Here is a 19,863-nt window from a genome sequence, read left to right on the forward strand (position 1 = left end):
TCCCAGGCATAACATTGGGGATATAGGAGAGAGTTTTGAGATTTCAGCCTTTAGCAAGTCCCTCAAGCAGTCTCCCAACATTGTTCTCCTACCTAGACCATTCAGTTCTGCTGTCTAAGATGGGAACTATAATATCAAAATGAGTAAAATATATTTGTATGGTATCAAAAACAGATCTGAGATCTCTTGATGCAGAACATTGAACCCCACCATACATTAAGTCCCAAAGGTACTTTACAAAAGGCAACTGGACTTCCTGGTTTTTTCTTGAAGATGTTTTGCTTCTCATCCAAGAACTGAAGAAGCTTCTTGGATGAGAAGTGAAACATCTTCAAGAAAAAAATGAAGACCAGTTGCCTTTTAAAATTCACCTTTGGGACATGCAACTACATTATCTTATCGTTGCACACAGCAGACCTAGGATGTCCACCCTCAAGGTCATCTTCCAGAGCAGGTGCTGGGCAGCATACTTGTTAGATATTTGCTTTGAATGAAGACCAATTTCCCCTCCAAGAGATATCAACAGACTGTAAAATAGGATCAGATTAGGGGAAGGGCAGATAGGCTCTAATGGAGCCTGGTTATGGACGCTGGTTCCAGTCTTAATAAAACCATAAGCAAAATTCCATCAGATACTGTATACCAACAACATAAGACATGTCTGCTGGAAACAGAACAGTGTCTTTTTCAGCCTATTATCCTGATTGCTGGAATGACAAAGGGACATTAACCTGTAATGTACTTTTTCAACTTCTGCTGCTTTCTAGGGCAATTTGGACCACCACCAGTTGACAGAAGCTGATCTGCAGAATATTAGCAATGCTGATCTGTAGAATTAAGCAAGTGAATCAAGTCACCAACTGTAAAAAAAGGCCAACCCCATTCCTTAACCTGCCTTCATCAGAACAACCCTTCATGTATCTTTATGGTAAAGGCTGTCATCAAGGAAGCCACATCAAATTCCAAGCCCCTGCCAAAAGGGCACATATTTGCTGCCAATTCTTCTGGTCTTCACTTCCCTTGGGAGCCTTAAAGGGTGACAACTACAGCAACAAGAGATGGTTGCTACTGGTGGTGGGTGCTTCCAAAAGTAAATGACTCAACAGGATGGAGTGGGGAGCGGAGGAGGTGTGTGTCAGCAAATAATTGGGTTATTTAGTTAGCAAATGATAAGTGTTATCTAAGTGGGGTCATTATTAGTCATTGAATTGAGCATGTGGGGATCTCAAAGCAGAGCAGCAAGGAACAAGCAGCCCACAAACAGATATTTGCAAACTTTGGTGAAGAGTCATCTGAAGAATTATGTAGGCAGAAGAAATTTTGTCACTAGCAACAGAGCGCGCAAGAATAAATCATCTGAGAAATGTGTTGGAGAAAACCAACTTTGAGAAGTCAACCTTAATTTAGATACTTCAAGTCATTTTTTTTCTTTCTCATCTCACTGGCTGAGCTCATACAACAGGCTATTCTAACTGGATTAACAGCCTTCCCAACAGTAAGAGAGGTTCAATATCAGGCTTCAGATCCCCCCAGCCCCCGCTTCCCAGATCTGGTTTGAATCCAAAAAGCTTTAGAACAGGGGAGTCAAACTCAATTTCACTGAGTGCCCCATCAGCATGGCAGTTGCCCTGGGGGGGGGAGGAGGCGGCCTACTGAGTGGACGTGGATGGAGTGGGTGTTGCCTACTGGGTGGGCATGGCTAGCTCTACATCGTTCCTGTCAAGGGTACCTCTGGGGCCTGGACAGGAGTGGGACAGATCTGGCAGAAGGGGGTGGGACCAGGGCAAGTGCCAAGGCATGGTCCACTGAAGGAGCCTCACTGTTCCTCTCAGGCCATGCAGGGGTGGGGGCTTATGGAGCTAAGACTGAATGCATTTCAGCATAGATGGCCACCACAAAATTGTACATTGGCTCCCAGCTGGCCTGGGCCAGGGCCAAGGCAGCGGGGGCCGTTCCCTCACTGTTTCCAGGATGGCTTCATGGGCCACATGAAACTACTTCGCGGGCCACATCCGGCCCCCGGGCCTTGTGTTTGACATGTGTGTTTTAGAACATGGTTATTTCCTTAGGCATTGTACTGGGTTTAAGGTGAAACCAGTTATATAGTTGTATGGTTGTATAGTTGAAGGATTTTTTTTTCAGGACTGGCTGCATTGAATTAATGTGAATGTTGTGGTTATTGTTATATGATTTGGGGAGTTTGATCAATATGGTTTTAATTATTGTTAATCACCCAGAATAGCAGAAGATAGAAAGCCCTATAAATCATATAACCCAACAAACAAATTAGGCAGGAAAGGGGTGGACTCCAGTCTGAATTGGATGTGTTCAAGGAGAAGCTAGCAGCTGTCTATCTGCCAGGCTTATTTTCATATGGATACTATGTTTACTTGTCATGCCAAGCTATGGTGGTTTGCTGTAACATAACATAAATACCATTGACTGGATTCAAGAACATATCAACCCACAGAGCATAACTAAAACTCATAATAGCTAGAGTCGCATTGTAAGGGCTTGTTGTTAGTTGTGAAGTCGTGTCCGACCCATTGTGACCCCATGGACAATGTTCCTCCTCCAGACCTTCCTGTCCTCTACCATCTTCTGGAATCCATTTAAGCTCACTCCTACTGCTTCAGTGACTCCATCCAGCCACCTCATTCTCTGACGTCCCCTTCTTCTATTGCCCTCAATCTTTCCCAGCATTAGGCTCTTCTCCAGTGAGTCCTTCCTTCTCATTAGGTGGCCAAAGTATTTGAGTTTCAACTTCAGGATCTGTCCTTCTAAAGAGCAGTTGGGGTTGATCTCTTCTAAGACTGACCAGTTTGAACGCCTTGCAGTCCAAGGGACTCGCAGGAGTCTTCTCCACCAACTAACTACGATATGGCATAATATCCTGTAAAATTCTTACTGTTCAGGTCTACATTCCTGGTTTGTGGCAACAAATTGTATTCATGCCGTGTAGGTGTGTGGAAGAGGCATTCTCAACTATTTGTATAACATCCTGCTTTTTTTCTAGCAGCAAAAGTAGTGAATACATTGCTTTTTCCACAACAATCCTGTGAGGTAGATTGGGCTGAAAATGCCTGGGTCAAGGTTACCCAGTGAAGGTGGAACTGATCTTAAATCTGCCCAGGTCTAGGCAATTATTTAAACATTATGCTGCACCAACTGTAACTTGTGAAACTCCTTGCCACATCTCTGGTAGCAAAAATTGCCATATTTGATGCATGCAAAGCAAACAAAATGAAGAGCTAGAGGAAGATCTCAATTCGCATTTCCAATGAACTGTGATCAGTAAGAAAGGGCTGGTATCCATGGGGGTGTTTCTTGGAAACAAATGGTAATCAATTAGTAACCAAAAGGTGATATTTCCCCTAATTTCAAGTGTGTGTTTGGCAGCTTTACAACAGACTAACCATGTTGCCATAGATCCAGATGAAAGGAAGGCTCTTTTTTTCAAAAGATTTTATTTATGAGCAATTCTTTTGGCACCTGTGTTGGGTTGACAATCCTCCCTTGCCCATCAGTCAGTAAGAACTCGTTTATCTGAACACAGCCCTTAAAATACGCAGCAACTGGTGGCGAGTCTCGGAGCAATGAAAGAGCCTGCCTCGTAGGAACCAGAGCTTTGCTTAGGGCCTCAGCACATTCTTTGGCAGCAGGGTAACCAGAGAGCCTTGCTAGCGCTAGGACCGGGCCAACCAGCTTGGCTGGCTGGCCTATCTGCCTGTCTCGCAGCGGGTACTCCCGAGCTCCCTCTCTCGTTCTCCAGTGGCCCTGCGGGCCGAGTGCGTCCGATCCGAGCCGGTCGGATCCGATTCTTGCTGCAGTGGAGACGGCGGGCGAGGCCTCCTCCACAGGCTGGGCAAGGCAAGGAGCGCGGAAGGAGGAGGAGGAGGAGGAGGATCCCCCCCTCCCGGGAAGTAAACAGCAGCTGCAGGAGGAACACCGGGGTTCAAGGTAAAACCCTGAACAGGCCGGGGGTGCAGATGACACTTTGCACGGAGGGTCATCATGCCAGGGCCAAACCTTCCCGTATTTCCGCCCTAGGGAGGGTAATCTGCTTTGACATGAGAGGCTGGTGCAAAGAGGCTGGCGGATGTTCTCTCTCCCCCCCCCCCCGCTTGTCTTTTACAGGCATGCCAAAATTGCAGCAGCAGTCCTCCCCTACCGGGCGCTTGTTGCATTTCCTTTCATGCACAGAAATTTCAGGCTCTCCTTTCTGAACTGGGGGGCTGCTGGCATGGCTTCAGCTCCTCTCCCCCCCCCCCTTCAAGTTTGAGGGACTCACTCTTGGCACCAGATCAGGAAAAGCAGAGGGAGAGAGATGACAGGGGCTGACCCCTCCCCCGCTAGGATTGGCCCAGCCTTAAATGCTCCCCCACCCCTGGATTTCGGCGAACTTGAACTTCACACGTACCTTAAGGAGGGGGAGAGGAAAGCGGCTTGGCGTGGGGGGGGGGAAGAGCGCGACTGCGCTGCCCCCAAGCGCGTTTGTGCAGGCAGGCTTTGCAATGTTTGCTTGTGTGTATGCATGCGTGTGTGTCGGTAAATATACGTGCGCATGGGGGGGGGAAGCTTTATTATTTTTCATTTTTTGCAGACGTGTCTCACCCGAGCGTGCTCTACAGCGTTATTATTTATTTATTTTGCAAAGATGCATCGGTTTTTGCAAGCACAAAAGAGACACGCGCAAAGATTGGGGTGGGGGAAGCTGTCGGGGTTTTCCATTCCCCCTCCCCTGTAGGAAATTCTCCTGCAAAGCGGAATGCTTTTGCGCTCTTTTGCGAACGGAGGAGGGCGAAGCGGCAAAAATGGCAGCCTGGCATGACCGAAGGGGGCCCTGTGTCATCCCCCCCGTTAATCCCTGCGCGAAGGGAGGCGTTGCGCGATCAGGATAAGATTTTAGGGAAGCGGAACAGGCAAGGAGAGATTTTATGGGGCACGCGGGAGGGATTCTTCGGAGGCTGCAGGGCACGGCTGGGCATTGGGGGGGGCATCGCCCTGCTTCTCTCTTTTCCGTGCGCACACCTGTAGCTGGGACCGGGCACGGGGGAGGGCGGAGGCGAGTGCAATTATCCAGCCTCTTTTCCTACCCTTCGTTGGCTTAGTCTCTCCCCCCTCTCCCGTTTGTACAATGAGGGGGGGGAATGATTCACAGAGATCAGGCGCTTGTTTTCCAGGCATTTTGCATTCACCCCCCCCCCGGTTGAGCGGCCTGTCCAGTGCGGGAGGCTTCATCGCTTGGTGCAAATTCGGAGGCGGGGGGAGGCGCTGGCTGTCACTGTTCTGTGCGGGGGGAGGGCGCAGCTGTGTCCTTGAAAGCTTTGCAGTGTTGCCGGTGAAGGGCAAGCCGAGGGGGGTGGGGTTCTCTGCCGGGCTCAATTTTTCCCTAGTAGAACAGATACGTGAGGTGGGCAGGGGCCTCCTGGGTGTGCTTCCCCCTCCCCGGCGCAGCAGCCCCTCCCGCCGGTTTTCCATTCTGCCACTGCCAGTCCCCCTCCTTTCCTTGCGTGCTTCGCAGCTTCAGACTGGCACGATGCCAGGCTCCTGGCTCCTCCTCCCTCCGCGGATGTCTCCTCCTCCCTTCCAGGCTGAGGGGGGGGGGCCTTCAGTTCCGTTGTCTGCCCTGCGCTAGTTGACCACCCTTTGAATGGGGGCCTAGTATAGAAAAGAGTAAAAGAAGGGTAAAGGAAGGAATACGCATAGGAGCTGGTGCAGGGGGATGTGCTGCATCTTTATCATCAAGTGGGAGGGTTGTTTAGAGTTTGTCACTCTTTGGGGAAAATATGGCTGAAGCCCAACTGTGGGGAGGAGATTCTGAACTGCTGCTCCTTCTAAGTTCACTTTACTTGATTTCTGATGGTGCAATCATCTCTCCTTCAACTCGATTGTGATTACCTCCAGAGAGGAGACCCTGTTGCCCCTCGCTCACATTATGTTTCTTTTGCTGTGATGATTTGGCAAACTCCACATTATCTCTCCATAGTGAAGAGTGGGGCTTGGGAGGGGGGTCTGTCCCACCAGGAGCAGCTGGAGGGCTCAGGGCGAAGCCACCGCTGCAAGCTCCTTTTCTAGCATTCCCATCAGTTGAACACATTCGATGCTCAAGTGTCCATTTTTGTCACTGTTTTTAGATATTTAAGAAACTTTTCTGCAGATTTGGCACTACACTGCAATACCCCCAAGTTAGTGGATGTGGGCAACAGAATGTTGGCTTGCAAGTTAGTCTTTAGATATCTTATTTTGCATAGAATGCCATGAGCATATTTGGAGCAATACTGGGCTGTGGTAACTCACACTGGCCAAAATGTATCAAAACTAACCTGCATTGTCTTTACCATTAACAGAGGTTGTTGTATGTGGCACAGGTAAGACTAAGGCCGGTATATAGTTAAACAGCATTATGTGAAGACCTCAATTGACCAAAGCTAATTGGCCTAATATATAACATGGCTTTGGTCAACAGGGTGCCTCAAATGATGATCATGGCATATGGAAAATTGCAGCTTGAAATGTAAGAACAGTAAATGTTAAGTGGTATGAAAGAATGAATGAAACAAAAGGAAAACAAATTATATGTCAATGAAACTAAGAATGGGGAGAATATCATATATAAATAAATAAAATCTGAATGAAGGTGATCATCTTGTGGAATGGAATGGATGATTCATGCAGAGAAGTGAAAGTGGGCTGAATTATGATTGGGTTAACAAGTCATAAAATATGAATCGGTGTGATTAAGTTGTAGTTTATTTGAAAGCAAGAATTCATAAATTGCGTATACCTGTTACACCCCAGTGAATGGTGATAATGGAAGAGTTAGAGATGAGTTTCTGAATGAAAGCAGTTCAGGAGAAAATATTATTCTGTTAGGTGATATGAATGGATGGGTGAGAATGAGATGAGACAGTACAGAAAAATGATTTCACTATTTATCAACTTGAGAATGGTGACTGGTGAATATATATATGCTTATAGTGTAAGCATAAATCTATTCATGGCAAAGGAATGAATGTAAATCTAAAAGTATGATGTATTAGATTGTGTATGATGAATGACTGAGAGAAATACTGAAGGATACAAGAATGATGAGTTTTGAGTAGAGGACATATTGGTTGTGTTCAGCGGATGTTGGGGAAAATGGGCATGGAAGAAAAGAAAAAAGTGAAAGTGGGTCTTTAGGAAAAAAGTATGAATCCTATATAAAAAGTAGTAGAAAATAGATTAATTTTCAAATAAAATGAATGGAAAGTAGATGGAGAGCTGCCTGTTACAGTTATATTGCAGCAAGCCACATAAATATCTGGAGTTACACTGATGGAAAATGTGAAAAAGCATGCTGGGTGCAAAGATGAAGTAAAAGAGACTGTGGATAAGAGACTTATTGTGAAAGTGAGGATGAGAGAAAGATAATTATTAAGAGAACAATTAAAAGTCAAAATTAAAAGAAGCAAAACAATCATTTGATGAAAAGTTTAAAAGTTGTTTTAGAAATCAGTGGACAAAAAAGGCTAAAAAAGCACCTCCAACTAAGGAATATTTGTGGGTTACTCTAGAGATGTGTTGTTTGGGAATGTGAAAGGATGCAGACAGTGTCACTCCATTGATTGAGAATCAGTTTAGCTACATTTCCTTTTTTTTTATCTCATGCTTTTATTTCTTTAGCTTTACTTTATTCTCTTTTTGCAATCTATATAATGCTTACTCTGAAACAAAATAGCATAGTGGATGTTATGTATGGATCTATGCATGGATCAAGCAGTATAGGTTGGTCTATACACAGATTATAGCACACATGCTTCTGTGCGTAGAGTAGAGCATGTCTATTTGGTTAGCGCATGGACCCAGACCATGTTGTTCTGGTAGAGCCGTTCCAAAATGGAAGGCAGTTGTGGAAAAAAAAAAAGATGGATCAGTCTAAATTATCTGGATTTTGCTTTGGCTGGATTATGCTTCATCTAGAATGGCCTGGCCAACTTCTAAAGCACATGTTTGCTCCATGCACAGAGTGAAATAACATTTCTTGCTTTATATATGCTATGTGTGACTTTTTTGATACCAGCAGGTTGTACATAGACCTATTCCTTGTGGAGACCCCCCAATTTGCTGCCTGCTGGCTGTTTTGCCAGGCCTGATGTGACTGGAAAACGTCTGTGCCCTGTCATCTCTTCCTACCTGTCTTGAGCTTCCTTCCTTTCTAGTTTGGAATGAGGGTAGTTTATTGCTAGAAACCTCAAAGCCAATTCTTCAGGCCCAGCGCTTTTGAAAGGTCTGGACAATAAGGGGAGAGGGGAAGACCTTTTGTGAGCTTTTAGAGATGGGGAATGTACTCAATAACCCCTCACATGCTGGGTCAGCTGGAAACATCCTTGCAGGAGTCTTTTTTCCTTCCAATTAGATGTCTAAAAACATTTGAGGGGATGAATGATGTGGCTTGTCTAGAATAACTCTGGTGAAGAGTTGGGAGAGGGGCTTTTCATCTCCACCCCTTCAGGAAAGCAGGATTAGATTCTGGGGTGAGGCTGCCTCTTGGTTAGATAATCTCTAAACTTCTTCGTGTTTCAGAGGGAAACTAATTTGATTGTCATGACACGGGGGGGGGGGGGGGAAGGGGGGAAGAGATATACAAAAGGAATGTTTGCATTTAGAAACTTGGCAAACTGCTACATTTCAGTTCTGCCTTGCAGACTTGGAGGGTGAAAGCCACTTTTCTGTATTCCTCCAGTGGCTTGCAATGATTATTGTGTGAAGCCCCCAGGGATGTCAGCCTTTTCATGGGAGAACATGCAGAATTCTCCAGTGTGGTGAACAATCTGTGCCTTTCACCCTTAACAGGCATTGCCTGCTTGGTTATTTTTACTGTGAAGTTCACTCAAAATAGATCTCATCTGAGACCTATATGTGCCTCTGTGTGTGTGTGTGGGGGGGGTATTTTCACAAATCTTTACAGAGTGCTTCTCAGCCCCAAATAGGCAGTGGGCAGACAGGCTGTGACCAGAGCACAGCCCTCCTGACCTTTCCACTTGTGACAAGGAAATTGTTTGCCCTGCTCTGGTTCTGACGTCTTCCCATCATCTTCCCATCGAGAGCAGTCGGCCTTAAGAAAGGATTCTGGAGGTATTTTGGGTTGAAGTGGCAAAAGAGATGATGTTACCTAGTTGGGTAATGAAATGTTTGCAAACAAACAACCAAGCTCAGAAAGCACCAAGAAGTCCATAATTCAACCCTGCATTACAGATGTTCTCGTCTATTGGAACTGAAGTTGAGTAGTACAGAGCAAGAAAATTGACTCAGGGATCAAAGGATGTTTGTAGTTATCATGTCAGTCCTAGCAAGGCCTTTAAATTTCCACATTTAAGGATGTCATGGAGAGGGCATTTATTCTCTCAGATAGTTTTTTCTTTACTTCCAAATAAAAAAATTGTGCTGAGGACAGAGTACAGTTTGGCATCAACTCTAACAAAATCTAAAAATCTGATGTAAACATCTGCTTGTAGCAAATTTGGTCTGATAATTAAGATTAATCTTACGGTACATTGCTTAAAGGGAAATGAACATACAGTATTCCAACTGAAACTTGATTTGCACGAATTTTAGGGCAAGTTAACATCTGGATATGAGTTACTATCTAGTTTCTTAGTCATTTAATTTTCATTTAAATTTTTTATCCTGCAATTCTAATATAATTTCCTGATCGTAATAGTACTTTCGTATGAGAGAATAACATACTGATAAATGTTTATCCACAACATTATTTAAAATGGAGACAAGAACATTACATCACACAAGTGGACAGAGAACAAAATTATGCTGTCTCTGTACTTTATATTTGATGAAGTATTTGATCTTGGATTTAATTTGATTTTGGAATTAGGAGGTTATATAAAGTTTGCTCAGTGTATACATTGAAATCCTTAACTGTACTGTTAGTAAGCTTGTTTGCTTCAGAAATGCCATGACCCACATTGTTATTTGGAGTGCCGGATGTTCCTTTTTGGAAGCTGCAGTAGGAAAACTCCTTTTTCCTACATGAAACCAGTTATATGATGGAAATTAATGAAGGGAGACAAAGAGAGGCTTATACATTCTCAAGCATCTTCCTAAAAGGTTTGAAAAGAGTTTGTTTGTTTGTTTGTTTGTTTGTTTTATATGACTGCCCATCTTAAGCAATTCTGGGTGACGTACAATACCAGTGAATAAAACAATAATCATAAAAACAACATAACAATGAACAAAAATCCTGTGTCCTAAGTTTTCCTCAGAAATTTTATAGTTACAATTACCATTGTTGTTCTTCAGTACTTGGAAGCAAGTGCTTCTCTAGGGAATATTTGGCTATGAAAAAGTATCTTGACTTCACCACTTCCTGAAAGTATGGTATGTATCATGCTAAATCCTAGAGTAACATGACTTGCTGCCATGGGCATCCACACAGAGGCAAACAATGAAATGTGTGTTGGAACACGGCAACACAAACCCCATTCCTTTTATACTTGTATTGCAGTATTGAGTATGAACATGTAATAGGACAGATCTTGTGTGATATCACAATGCATATTTTATTGTTTTGACAAAAAAGTAGCTTGCTGCAATATGCCCAACTTGCTACCCTTTGTCTCTGCCAGGCTCTTTTTTCTGCCATCCACCCAATGTGCTGTTACATCTCCAGGGCACTGTGCCTGCCTTTTTATTCCTGGGGGGTATTATAATTTGGAAGGGCATTGTCTTACTTGGTGAGAGGGACCCACATTGCAAAGGTATGCTTTTTTGTATCTGAAGGGGACATACAGCCTTTGGAATGTTTGATTGAGTAGTGGATCACAGATAATTGCAGGATGGGGTCAACATTTTTAATTGCTTGTAGCTATAAATTTATTACACATTCAATATATATCAGGAGCGATAGCAGGATGGTTGTGTCTACCCATCCCAGAGACTTGTGACACTACCTCCCTTTCATATTGGTCTTGCCTTGTGCAAGTCTCATACTCAGAAAGTTGGAGGTAACGATGCCCCTTGGGCTCAACAAGACTACCCATGGAAGGATTGAGCTGGAAGCTCCACTGATAGAATTTTCTATTAGCAGACTGTGCTGCCTGCAGAAGAGGGTATGTGACTCAAGTGCTTCCTCTGAATTGCTGCGGCTGGCTCTTCAGCATTGTCCTATGGGAGTTCTGTATATTCTGCTTCTCAGTGGGACATATTCATCTCTGACCCATGAAAGCAGGAGGGGAAAGAAAGACTGAGCTGCAATAGTGTTTTTAAAAAAAACACAGGCAATGGTTTTTACAGCTGTACGAGAGTCACTTCCGCTTTGCTTTACCTGTTCTCTGCGCCAGTTTTTCTACTCTTAACTGGTAAGCCAGACATTTGAGTGGGCTTTCTTTGGTTGAGTTGTGAGTCACCCTCTTGCAGCATAAGTCAATCTATTCTTGTTCTCAGTCCTCAAAGTTATCCCTCCTCTTCCTCTGAATGATTTTGTGATCTTCAGCATATGCTGGGGTGAAAAGGAGATGAACTGGGATGGGCTTTTCAATGGCTCATCTGTACAGATAACAACGTACATGGACTACCTTATGGATGAATTATGGGAAGTGAGTTGGTTCTGTTTTTACTCCTTTACATTTGTCTAGCTCTTGTCCATGCTTACCAGTAGCAACCTTCATGAGAAGAAGTTCCCACAAATTTGTTATTTGACCATGTGAAGTCTATATCTTGCCTTCCATAAAGGGGGCATGTCTGTTTCTTGCAATGGTCAACAGGGCCCTTGCTCCCCATCATCTTGTCCTCATGCTGTTTTGCTTCTGAGTGGAGCTGAAGGAGCCATGGTTCCTGACTTCCTCTGAGAGACATACTTATCTTACAGAGTTTTACATCCGAAAATAAATTTACATCTGAATTTGAAAACAAGTGGCAGTTGATTCTGGGTTCTCAAAATGAAGTTCTTTTCAAGAGCATCTTATATCTAATTGATCACTCTAATTGCAGAAATGTGGAATTGATGCCCACTAATTTCCTTTGCATATAAAAAAGGCCACACAGTCATGATGTAGCTGTATCCTCCAATAGGAACAGCAACTGTAGGGAGGGGAAATTGAATGGAGAAGGAAAAGAGAACCTTTTTAGCAGGATCCCACCTGGGTTGGTCACCTGGACCAGAGGTTTAGTCTTCTGAGGTTTTGGACTCGTGCTGGAGCTTCTCTCTAACCCAGTGTTTCTCAACCTTGACAATTTTAAGGCATGTGGACTTCAACTCCCAGAATTCCACAGCCAGAGAAACACTGTTTTCTGGGCCAACTTGCAACGTTATCCTGGGACAGGTATATTTGCCTTTATTCTTCGTGTGAGCTTTTTACTTCCCTGCTCCCTGTAAAGTTTTGCTGCAGCTTTTATAGTGATCACTGGTTCACATTTTCTGCAACCTGTCATCTTCAAGGATAGAAGTGCTTTTTGATATAGTGTGTGATAAGTGACAGTTTCTGGAGGACAGGGGAAAAAAAACCCTTTTCCTCCCTTTGAAACCCTGAACAAGAAGGGAATTATTAACTTTATGGTTTTTTCATTATGGTTCAGACCCTTCCCAGGGGTTGTGGGCTTGAGGACATTTTCTTCCTCACCCCCCTTCTTTGGTGTTACTTTATTGAAGAGATTGGATACATTTCTGTTCCCTCCCCCCCCCCCGTGTGGTCCAGAGGCAATTTGGTGAATCAATCTGCCAGGTACAACTGCAGCTTCTTTTTGCAACATTATATATATATATATATATGTAGGTCTTTGGTTGTTCGGGTTTTCTCCCGCGTAAAATTGGAAGTGTCTTGGCGACGTTTCGACAAAGTCCCATTCGTCATCTTCAGGCTGATGACGAATGGGACTTCGTCGAAAGTCGCCAAGACACTTCCAATTTTACGCGGGAGAAAACCCGAACAACCAAAGACCTACATACAAACACCCGCGAAAACCTCAGAAAACATATATATGTGTGTGTGTGTGTGTGTGTGTGTGTGTGTGTGTATCACTGCCTTTGCTGTTGCCTCATAAGGTAAGTTAAAAGCTGTCTGAGAAAATACATGAGTGCCTAACATGGCAATCTTTTTGGTATCTCATACTCTCTGCTCAAGGATTTGGCTTCATGCTGCTTCTGCTGCTATCGTGTATTTTTTTTCTTTTTAAAAATAACATTCAGCTCAGGTTCCCAGGGGATGCAACATACTCTTGAAAATCCTATTGGGCTTAATTAAGGAGCGCATAAACATCCTTTACAGACCAATGTACTTCTGCAACCTGTGGAGTCCTCCTACTTTGAGGGAGATGGGTAGTTTCTAAATTTGAAAAATAAAACAAAAGGCTCTTCTCCCCAAATGGCCTGTGTGGAAATGTTTCTTTACCAGTGTGGGCAGTACCACTGGCTAAGCCTGGAGTAAATCTACCCCATGAGTGACTTTTGAAAGCCTAACAAGGAATGACCTGTTGAGCACACAGGATTCAGATTTGGCATATACTGGATAGTGTGTATTTTGTCACGGATCCTACAGTAAAATGTGATGGATATAGCCTATGTAGCATTTAATAAGGTGATTTAAATCCTCTTTGTTATTCTAAAATTTGAAAGGGGGGAGAGATGGTGAAGGAAACAAAAGGCTACAAGAGTGCATGGCTATAGAAGATGTGGCCCTGGACTTCTGGCATGTCTTGGCTTTTGAACTGTGATTTCATTTCTTCCATATTTTTCTGCATATCTCCCCATCTATTAGGATAAAATTTTCATATCCTGTTTCCTTGAAAGGGAGATCAAGAAACAGACCAAAATAACAATATTTTAAAACTAGCTCAAATGGTAAAAAGAACAAAAGTAAGAATAGCATATGGAACATAAAGCATATGGAACATAAACAAGTTTTCAAAATGTTTAACCAAATACTCTCATAGGGAGCTTACTGATTATATTGATGAGAGCTGAACAATAACAGTTTTGTCCCCCAAATATTTTTAAACCCACCCTAATTGTTAAACCATGGCCAACACAGAAAGCTGAAAGAATTAAATGCCAACAACAACCTGAACGTTTGTATGTGTATTCCTATCAGAAATTGATTTAAAAAAGGCCTATCTTGGTGTTCCTGGTGCACAGGCCTGCTTGTGGAGATGGATTAGCACAGCTGCACATATTCTGGGTCCATTTGTGCCTTGACAAACTATTTGTTACTGGATACACATCAGGAGACCATAAAATCAAGGCTGGTTGAAGATATGTAGCTGCACTAGATAATTTGGGAAAGGTGCCTTGGGTTGAGTGTTTGTGGCAAAAGGAGGAGTATCTTCACCCTTCATATAATTAACAATATATTCTACACTGCCATAAAATGTGTTAGGCACTGGGTGTGATAGCTTTAAAAAGAGAATGCAGTTTGAAAAGAAAGTGTGACACCATAGCTAAAAGGAATCTTTAGATCAGGGTTTCTTCCAAATTTTCAGTGCTGAAGGGAAGTGATAAGAGTTGGCCCCTGTTTGAACCTGTCTTGTCGGCTCAGCAGGATTGAAATCATGTTTGCTCCAATGTCAAAGTTGCATCAGACAAGGTTTTTAATTTGTTTCTTGCTATGGACTGCTGGTACCACTATTTTTTGCACCTTTGTATAGCCATTGGGGGACTTAAGAGGGGATCTTGTGTCTGTTTTGTTTTCAGGCATTACCTCAAAAACCTAGAAGGAGTCTGGTAGCACTTTTTCCAACGTAGAGCTTTTATTAAGAGGCTTAATAAATAAGTTGCTGTTTGTGAGCAGCAACTCTATGCATCTGATGATCTAATGCAGTGGTTCTCAACCTGTGGGTCGGGACCCCATTTGGGGTCGAATGACCATTTCACGGGGGTCGCCAAACAAGGCTGACCGCCATTTTTTCCCCCTTTTCTTTGGCCACGCCCCTGGCACCTGGTTATGTATAAGTGGTTGGGGGTCACCACAACATAGGGAACTGTATTATGGGGTCACGGCATTAGAAAGGTTGAGAACCACTGATCTAATGCATTTTAATAACATTTGTTAGCCAGAAAAGATGCTACCAGATGTGTTTTTATTTTTTGCCACCATTGATTCTCCTACAATGCCTTCAAAATCCTAATGTTTAATGTTTCCAGTAAGGGTGCTGGATCCAACTGGGGGGGGGGTGAGTGGGGGATTGCCTATCCTAGCATCCACTTTGCCTTGCTGTTTTAGACTAAGCAATCTACCAAGTGCAGGAGCTCATTCTGACATTGTGCTGTGCATTTAAGCATGCCCATACCTGTAAATGCACAGTAACAGTTAACAATAACACTGTAACTCAAGCCAAACAGCTGTAATATGTACTTCACTTGTTAGAAGTATAATAAGAATGGCTTCAATTTTAATGCATACTTTCCGGGGTAAGCCTTATTCAATTTATAAAATAGATTGCATTTGCAAAAAGGATTTTTAACCAGCTGAAATAAAACTGTTTCCTTTAAATCATAAAAGCAAGTAACCTTGCATAGAAACTTTTCCATTGAAACATCAGTGTATAATAGCATGATCGTCGCAGAAGAAGAAAACGTGTCTTTGCTTGAACATTTTCCTCACTTTCTGACTTCCGTGGTTCTATTCAGTAGCAAACAATAGTAGACTGTGAAAATGCTATTATTAATTCATTGAAAGGAAGGAGCAGGTACATGATTTCAATCTACAATCACAGTCATTCATGCACTGAAAATATCCCAAAGCTGCATTCTTCTGCACTTTCCCACCATAGTACACCATTGAGTATGCTGGCTTACCTATGAGAAGGCATTTCTGTGTAGGAAACAAACTCTTTGAAGTACTAAAAGTGGCACTTGTTCTGTATTCAATGGGCAAAGTTCTTAGCAGGCTCTCCTAGTGTCACCTGAATTATCAGTTGCCTTGATTTTGAGCCCCTCTGCATTAGTTGGCTACCAGAGAGCAGTTGGGGGAGAGCTAGCAGGTGCAGAGGCCTGTCAAGCACTTTCTCCTTTCCATGTGGCTGATAAAAATAAATACCCTTGTGCAGCCTCTGCAGCTAGAACAGCTGGGCATGCTCCTCCTGCATGTCCCTTCCATGTCCTTAGAGGCTGCTTTGAAGTGATTGGCAAAGTATCTTCTGTGTGGGAGCAAGTCGTGCAGTGAAGGAGCCCTTCCCTACTCCAGCTTACTAAGCTGAGCTGTCTGGGCAACAGCCCCTCCTCTTCTTATGCGGGCTCTGGTGAGTGGGTTCTGGTGAGTGAGCAGGAGTGGGAAGAAGACCATGGCTAGTCAAGAGGGGGCTTTGACAGAACTGTTAGTAGATTCTGGAAGAATACCGCACTGCAGACAGCAAGGAGCAGAGCAGTCCAGAAGGGAAAGAAGTGTGGTAAGATTTTGAGGCTTGCTATCAGCTCCAATGCCACTTGAAAGGCAGCTATAGGAGGGGGCAGCAAGCATCTCTTTCTTGCTAATGGGTGGTTGGCAGCAGGGCCCAGAGAAGGGTTCTCTGGGAAGAGTTTCTGGGTGGATCTGACCTCTTCTGTCCAGCCTTCCCCCCCCCTTTTTTTGCAGGATTGATTTGTGCCTGATTATTTTTAGCACCTCTTGTTGGATGGAGATCAGTGCACAGCTCTGCTGCTTTTTTTGGGGGGGGGGGGATCTGTGCACTTTCACAATGCTGGCAGTTGGGCTGAGGGAGGGGAAATGGTACAGTAGCTCCTCCAGAACAGATAGAGGCTGCTTGTTTGTATATGCCTGTTTTGGAGAAAAAGTGTTTTATCTTCAAAACAGTAGATGACTATTGATTATTCTCTTTGGACCTTTCCTGTAGCATAGAGGGACTTAACTGCTGCTCCTACTGCAGCAGTATGGTAGCCTTGGCTGCAGTTTTGGTAGCCTTGGTCCTTCTGTGGCTTGGTGGATGGAGGGCATATAGATTGTATTTATAGAAACAATAGAATTTCTATATAAAGGTTTTATAAATTTTATAGAAAAATGAAATTTTGACTTCGTTTTTGTTGAAAACAAAAAGCTTGTTGTTAATAGAAATGGCTAGTATATACTATCGTATAAAAGTAAAAAGTTGAGTTTGTAATGTTATTATCTTCTACTGTGCCAAAGAGAGTTTGAAGTCAGTGCCTTTTTTTCTTTTTCCTTTCTCGACCCACATTTTTTTCTCTTTTTTCCTTTTTCCTTCCCCTAGGTTTCTATTACTTTTTATTTTCCTTTGTATCTTATATTTTGATAAAAAATAATACAATTTGATAATAACAAGAAATTGTTGCAAGGGAACCATGCTGGTCTTTTGCATGGAATAAGAATGTCGAGGAAAGAGCAAAATATGCAAGGGATCCTGGAAAATATAAGTGGGCATATAGATGGGCATATTAGTGAGTATGTGTTTTAGAGAAAACATGTTTCAGATGCCACTAAAATAGACTGCTAGAAGGAAGAGATAAATCCTTTGGCTGGGAAAATCTTGGCTAGTGTTGTTCTCTTTCTTGTAATAAGGTGTCACCCTTTCCTCCCTGCCCATCATCAGCTTTGGCTGAGAGGCAACTGGTGGCTAAGCATGCAGCACAGATGCCCTTGTTCATAGATCCCATAAATAGCACTGTCAGGTAGACAAATGGTGAAAATGTGCTAAAGAACAGTCTGGGAAGGCAAAGGTAAATACTGCAGAGGTCAAGGACCACCTGTGTGGCTTCAACATTTCCTTTGATTAAATGTTGAGTCTTACAGTTCTGTTTGCACACAATGGCATTTCAGAACGGAGGACTTTCCTTGATAGTTTATATAGCATGTACGTGTATTGAGTAACAATGAATGTAGGTTGGAATACATGGCATATTTCATTTTCATCCAGCACTGTGTATAAATATATTCATCTCTGTATTACTAGATGTTGGTATAATTTGCTGCAGAAGTGTTGGAGAAAAGGTTGTAGATTCACGTTGCCTGGGAGGATGAGTCTTAGATACAGCAAAGGTTTTAGAGCAGAATCTCCATTCACACAGAAGCAGTCAAAGCAAGGGAACTTTCTTAGGAGGCAGGAGGCATCTAAACTTGCTGCAGAGGGTCTAGAGCAGTGTTTCTCAACCTTGACAATTTTAAGGCATGTGGACTTCAACTCCCAGAATTCCACAGCCAGCAATGCTGGCTGTGGAATTCTGGGTGTTGAAGTCCACATGCCTTAAAATTGTCAAGGTTGAGAAACACTGGCTAGAGGCTGCCCAGTGGCTATGTGTGATAGAATCTTGGGCTTGTCCCAAGATTGTTGATTCTTTGGTGCTGGACTATTGCCTAGTTTGTTTGGCAAAAAGCAAAGTTACCACAAGACTCAAACTGAGAGTCGCTTGTGTGTGCGGTGGTAAGCTAGCTTCTCCTGTGCACTGACTCTTTTTGTGTTTGCTTGCTGGGGATCTGGGGAGAGTGACTTGCTGAAAGCTCCACTGCTTGCACCTGGCACACAGGATGAAAGTGCTGTTGAAGTGCAGTTCCACCCCATTTTATTCTCTTCCCTTTCTTCCCCACCATGTTGGCGCTAGCTTCGTTTGTCAAAAGAGGTTGTAAGAGTTCTCACCAGAGGGGGCTGCAACAAGAAGGCTTGTTCTGGATTTATAACTTTCCCTGTAGCAACAGGTGCTGCTGTGCAAGGAAAGGGAAGTATGGTTGGGATTGCAGAGGAGGGGGAAGGTTTCTGGACTGGGGGAAGTTGAAAGAGGAGGGTGTATCTTCTGTTGCTGAGCTGAGACTGTATGGGCTGAAGAACCAGGGGCCCAGTTTGGCTGAGTCAAGGCTGTGGCTTGTTAATGATTGCCTGCAAGTGGGGAGAGGCCCTCAAAAGTGGCTTTCCGTGCATGTATTGTGTGCCTGGGCCTCACCTTCGTCTTTCTCTTTTCCTGTTGCAGGTGGCAGGAAAACCAGAGCAGAATCATCAACAGAGGGGGGGCATTGTTTTATCGCCTTGGGCTGCTTTTCCATTATCCCTCTTCAATTTGGGGTAAAGTTTGGAATTTTCTGTAAATTAAACCCCAGAAGCAAAAATCTGTAGCAGCTGCCTCTGCCCCAGTTTCCCCACAATGCCATCTAATGGGCCAGTTGACACCAGCAGTCCTTCTGCGGACCGGGAGGCAGTCGATGCTCACAAGGTAAGAAAATTTCGGGTGGAGGCTGGGATCACTGCTGGTCCTCTTTCCTATGGCTAGATGGCCCATATATCTCCTTATGGGCCATCTAGATTATGGGCTATCTAGGTTAATTATGGTTCACACAACATGAATCCAAGCAGGATAGAGTATTCTGTGGCTCGGCATAGTATGGGAATCCCACAAATTGTCTGAGCAGGTTATGTTATCACATTAATATGCTTCATTGGTTTGTGCTTAGAATGTTCCATAAATACAGGAATTGGATTTAATTAAGCATGTCAGGAGTTTTAATATGTTGTGAGGCCAATTTGTGATTTGGAATTGTTGCAGTATTTATTTACTTGTTGGTGCAAAACTGTATAGCACAGGTAACATGTGCACCATCTGCGTATTGCTCTAACTAAAGTGCTGAATGTTTGGCATCTGTTTAATCCAAATATTAGGGATGGAATTTTCTGCTGTGATTAATTTTCATATCTATTAATTAGGTGAGAATTACAGAGGAAATGGTGCAGAATAGGAGGAAAGAGAGAATTCACACTTGTTGCTGATGCATTTAAGATTATTTTATATCCATGTTTGATGCTTCTGAGACAAGGAAAAGTGTGATGAAAGTAACATTCTCTAAACATGCTTAGGGCAAGCATGTTGAGCGAGAAGACCTGCTTGTTGAGCTTTCAGGGTGATCCACACAAATTCGATTGTCAGTCATGCAGACC

General features: G+C 43.4%; 1 protein-coding gene across 3 annotated transcripts in view; it reads left to right on the top strand.

Annotated features, from left to right (window-relative positions):
* Nucleotides 1-3,629: 3,629 nt before the first annotated feature.
* The window catches only part of DNMT3A (DNA methyltransferase 3 alpha), a 122,566-nt gene continuing 106,332 nt past the window's right edge, over nt 3,630-19,863 (top strand). Inside the window, exons 1-2 of one of the 3 annotated variants that reach the window (XM_039346070.1) lie at nt 3,630-3,960; nt 18,905-19,144. In XM_039346070.1, the coding sequence (XP_039202004.1) occupies nt 19,076-19,144 (69 nt within the window). In that variant the 5' untranslated portion in view covers nt 3,630-3,960; nt 18,905-19,075. Of the gene's footprint in view, nt 3,961-8,653; nt 10,111-18,904; nt 19,145-19,863 lie in introns of those variants that run through there. The other 2 variants (XM_039346068.1, XM_039346069.1) reach the window with 2 other exon arrangements.

This window comes from Crotalus tigris, unplaced genomic scaffold (assembly GCF_016545835.1).
Source record: "Crotalus tigris isolate CLP2741 ecotype Arizona unplaced genomic scaffold, ASM1654583v1 scf7180000017987.690289119674:8195010, whole genome shotgun sequence".
Taxonomy (NCBI): Eukaryota; Metazoa; Chordata; class Lepidosauria; order Squamata; family Viperidae; genus Crotalus; species Crotalus tigris.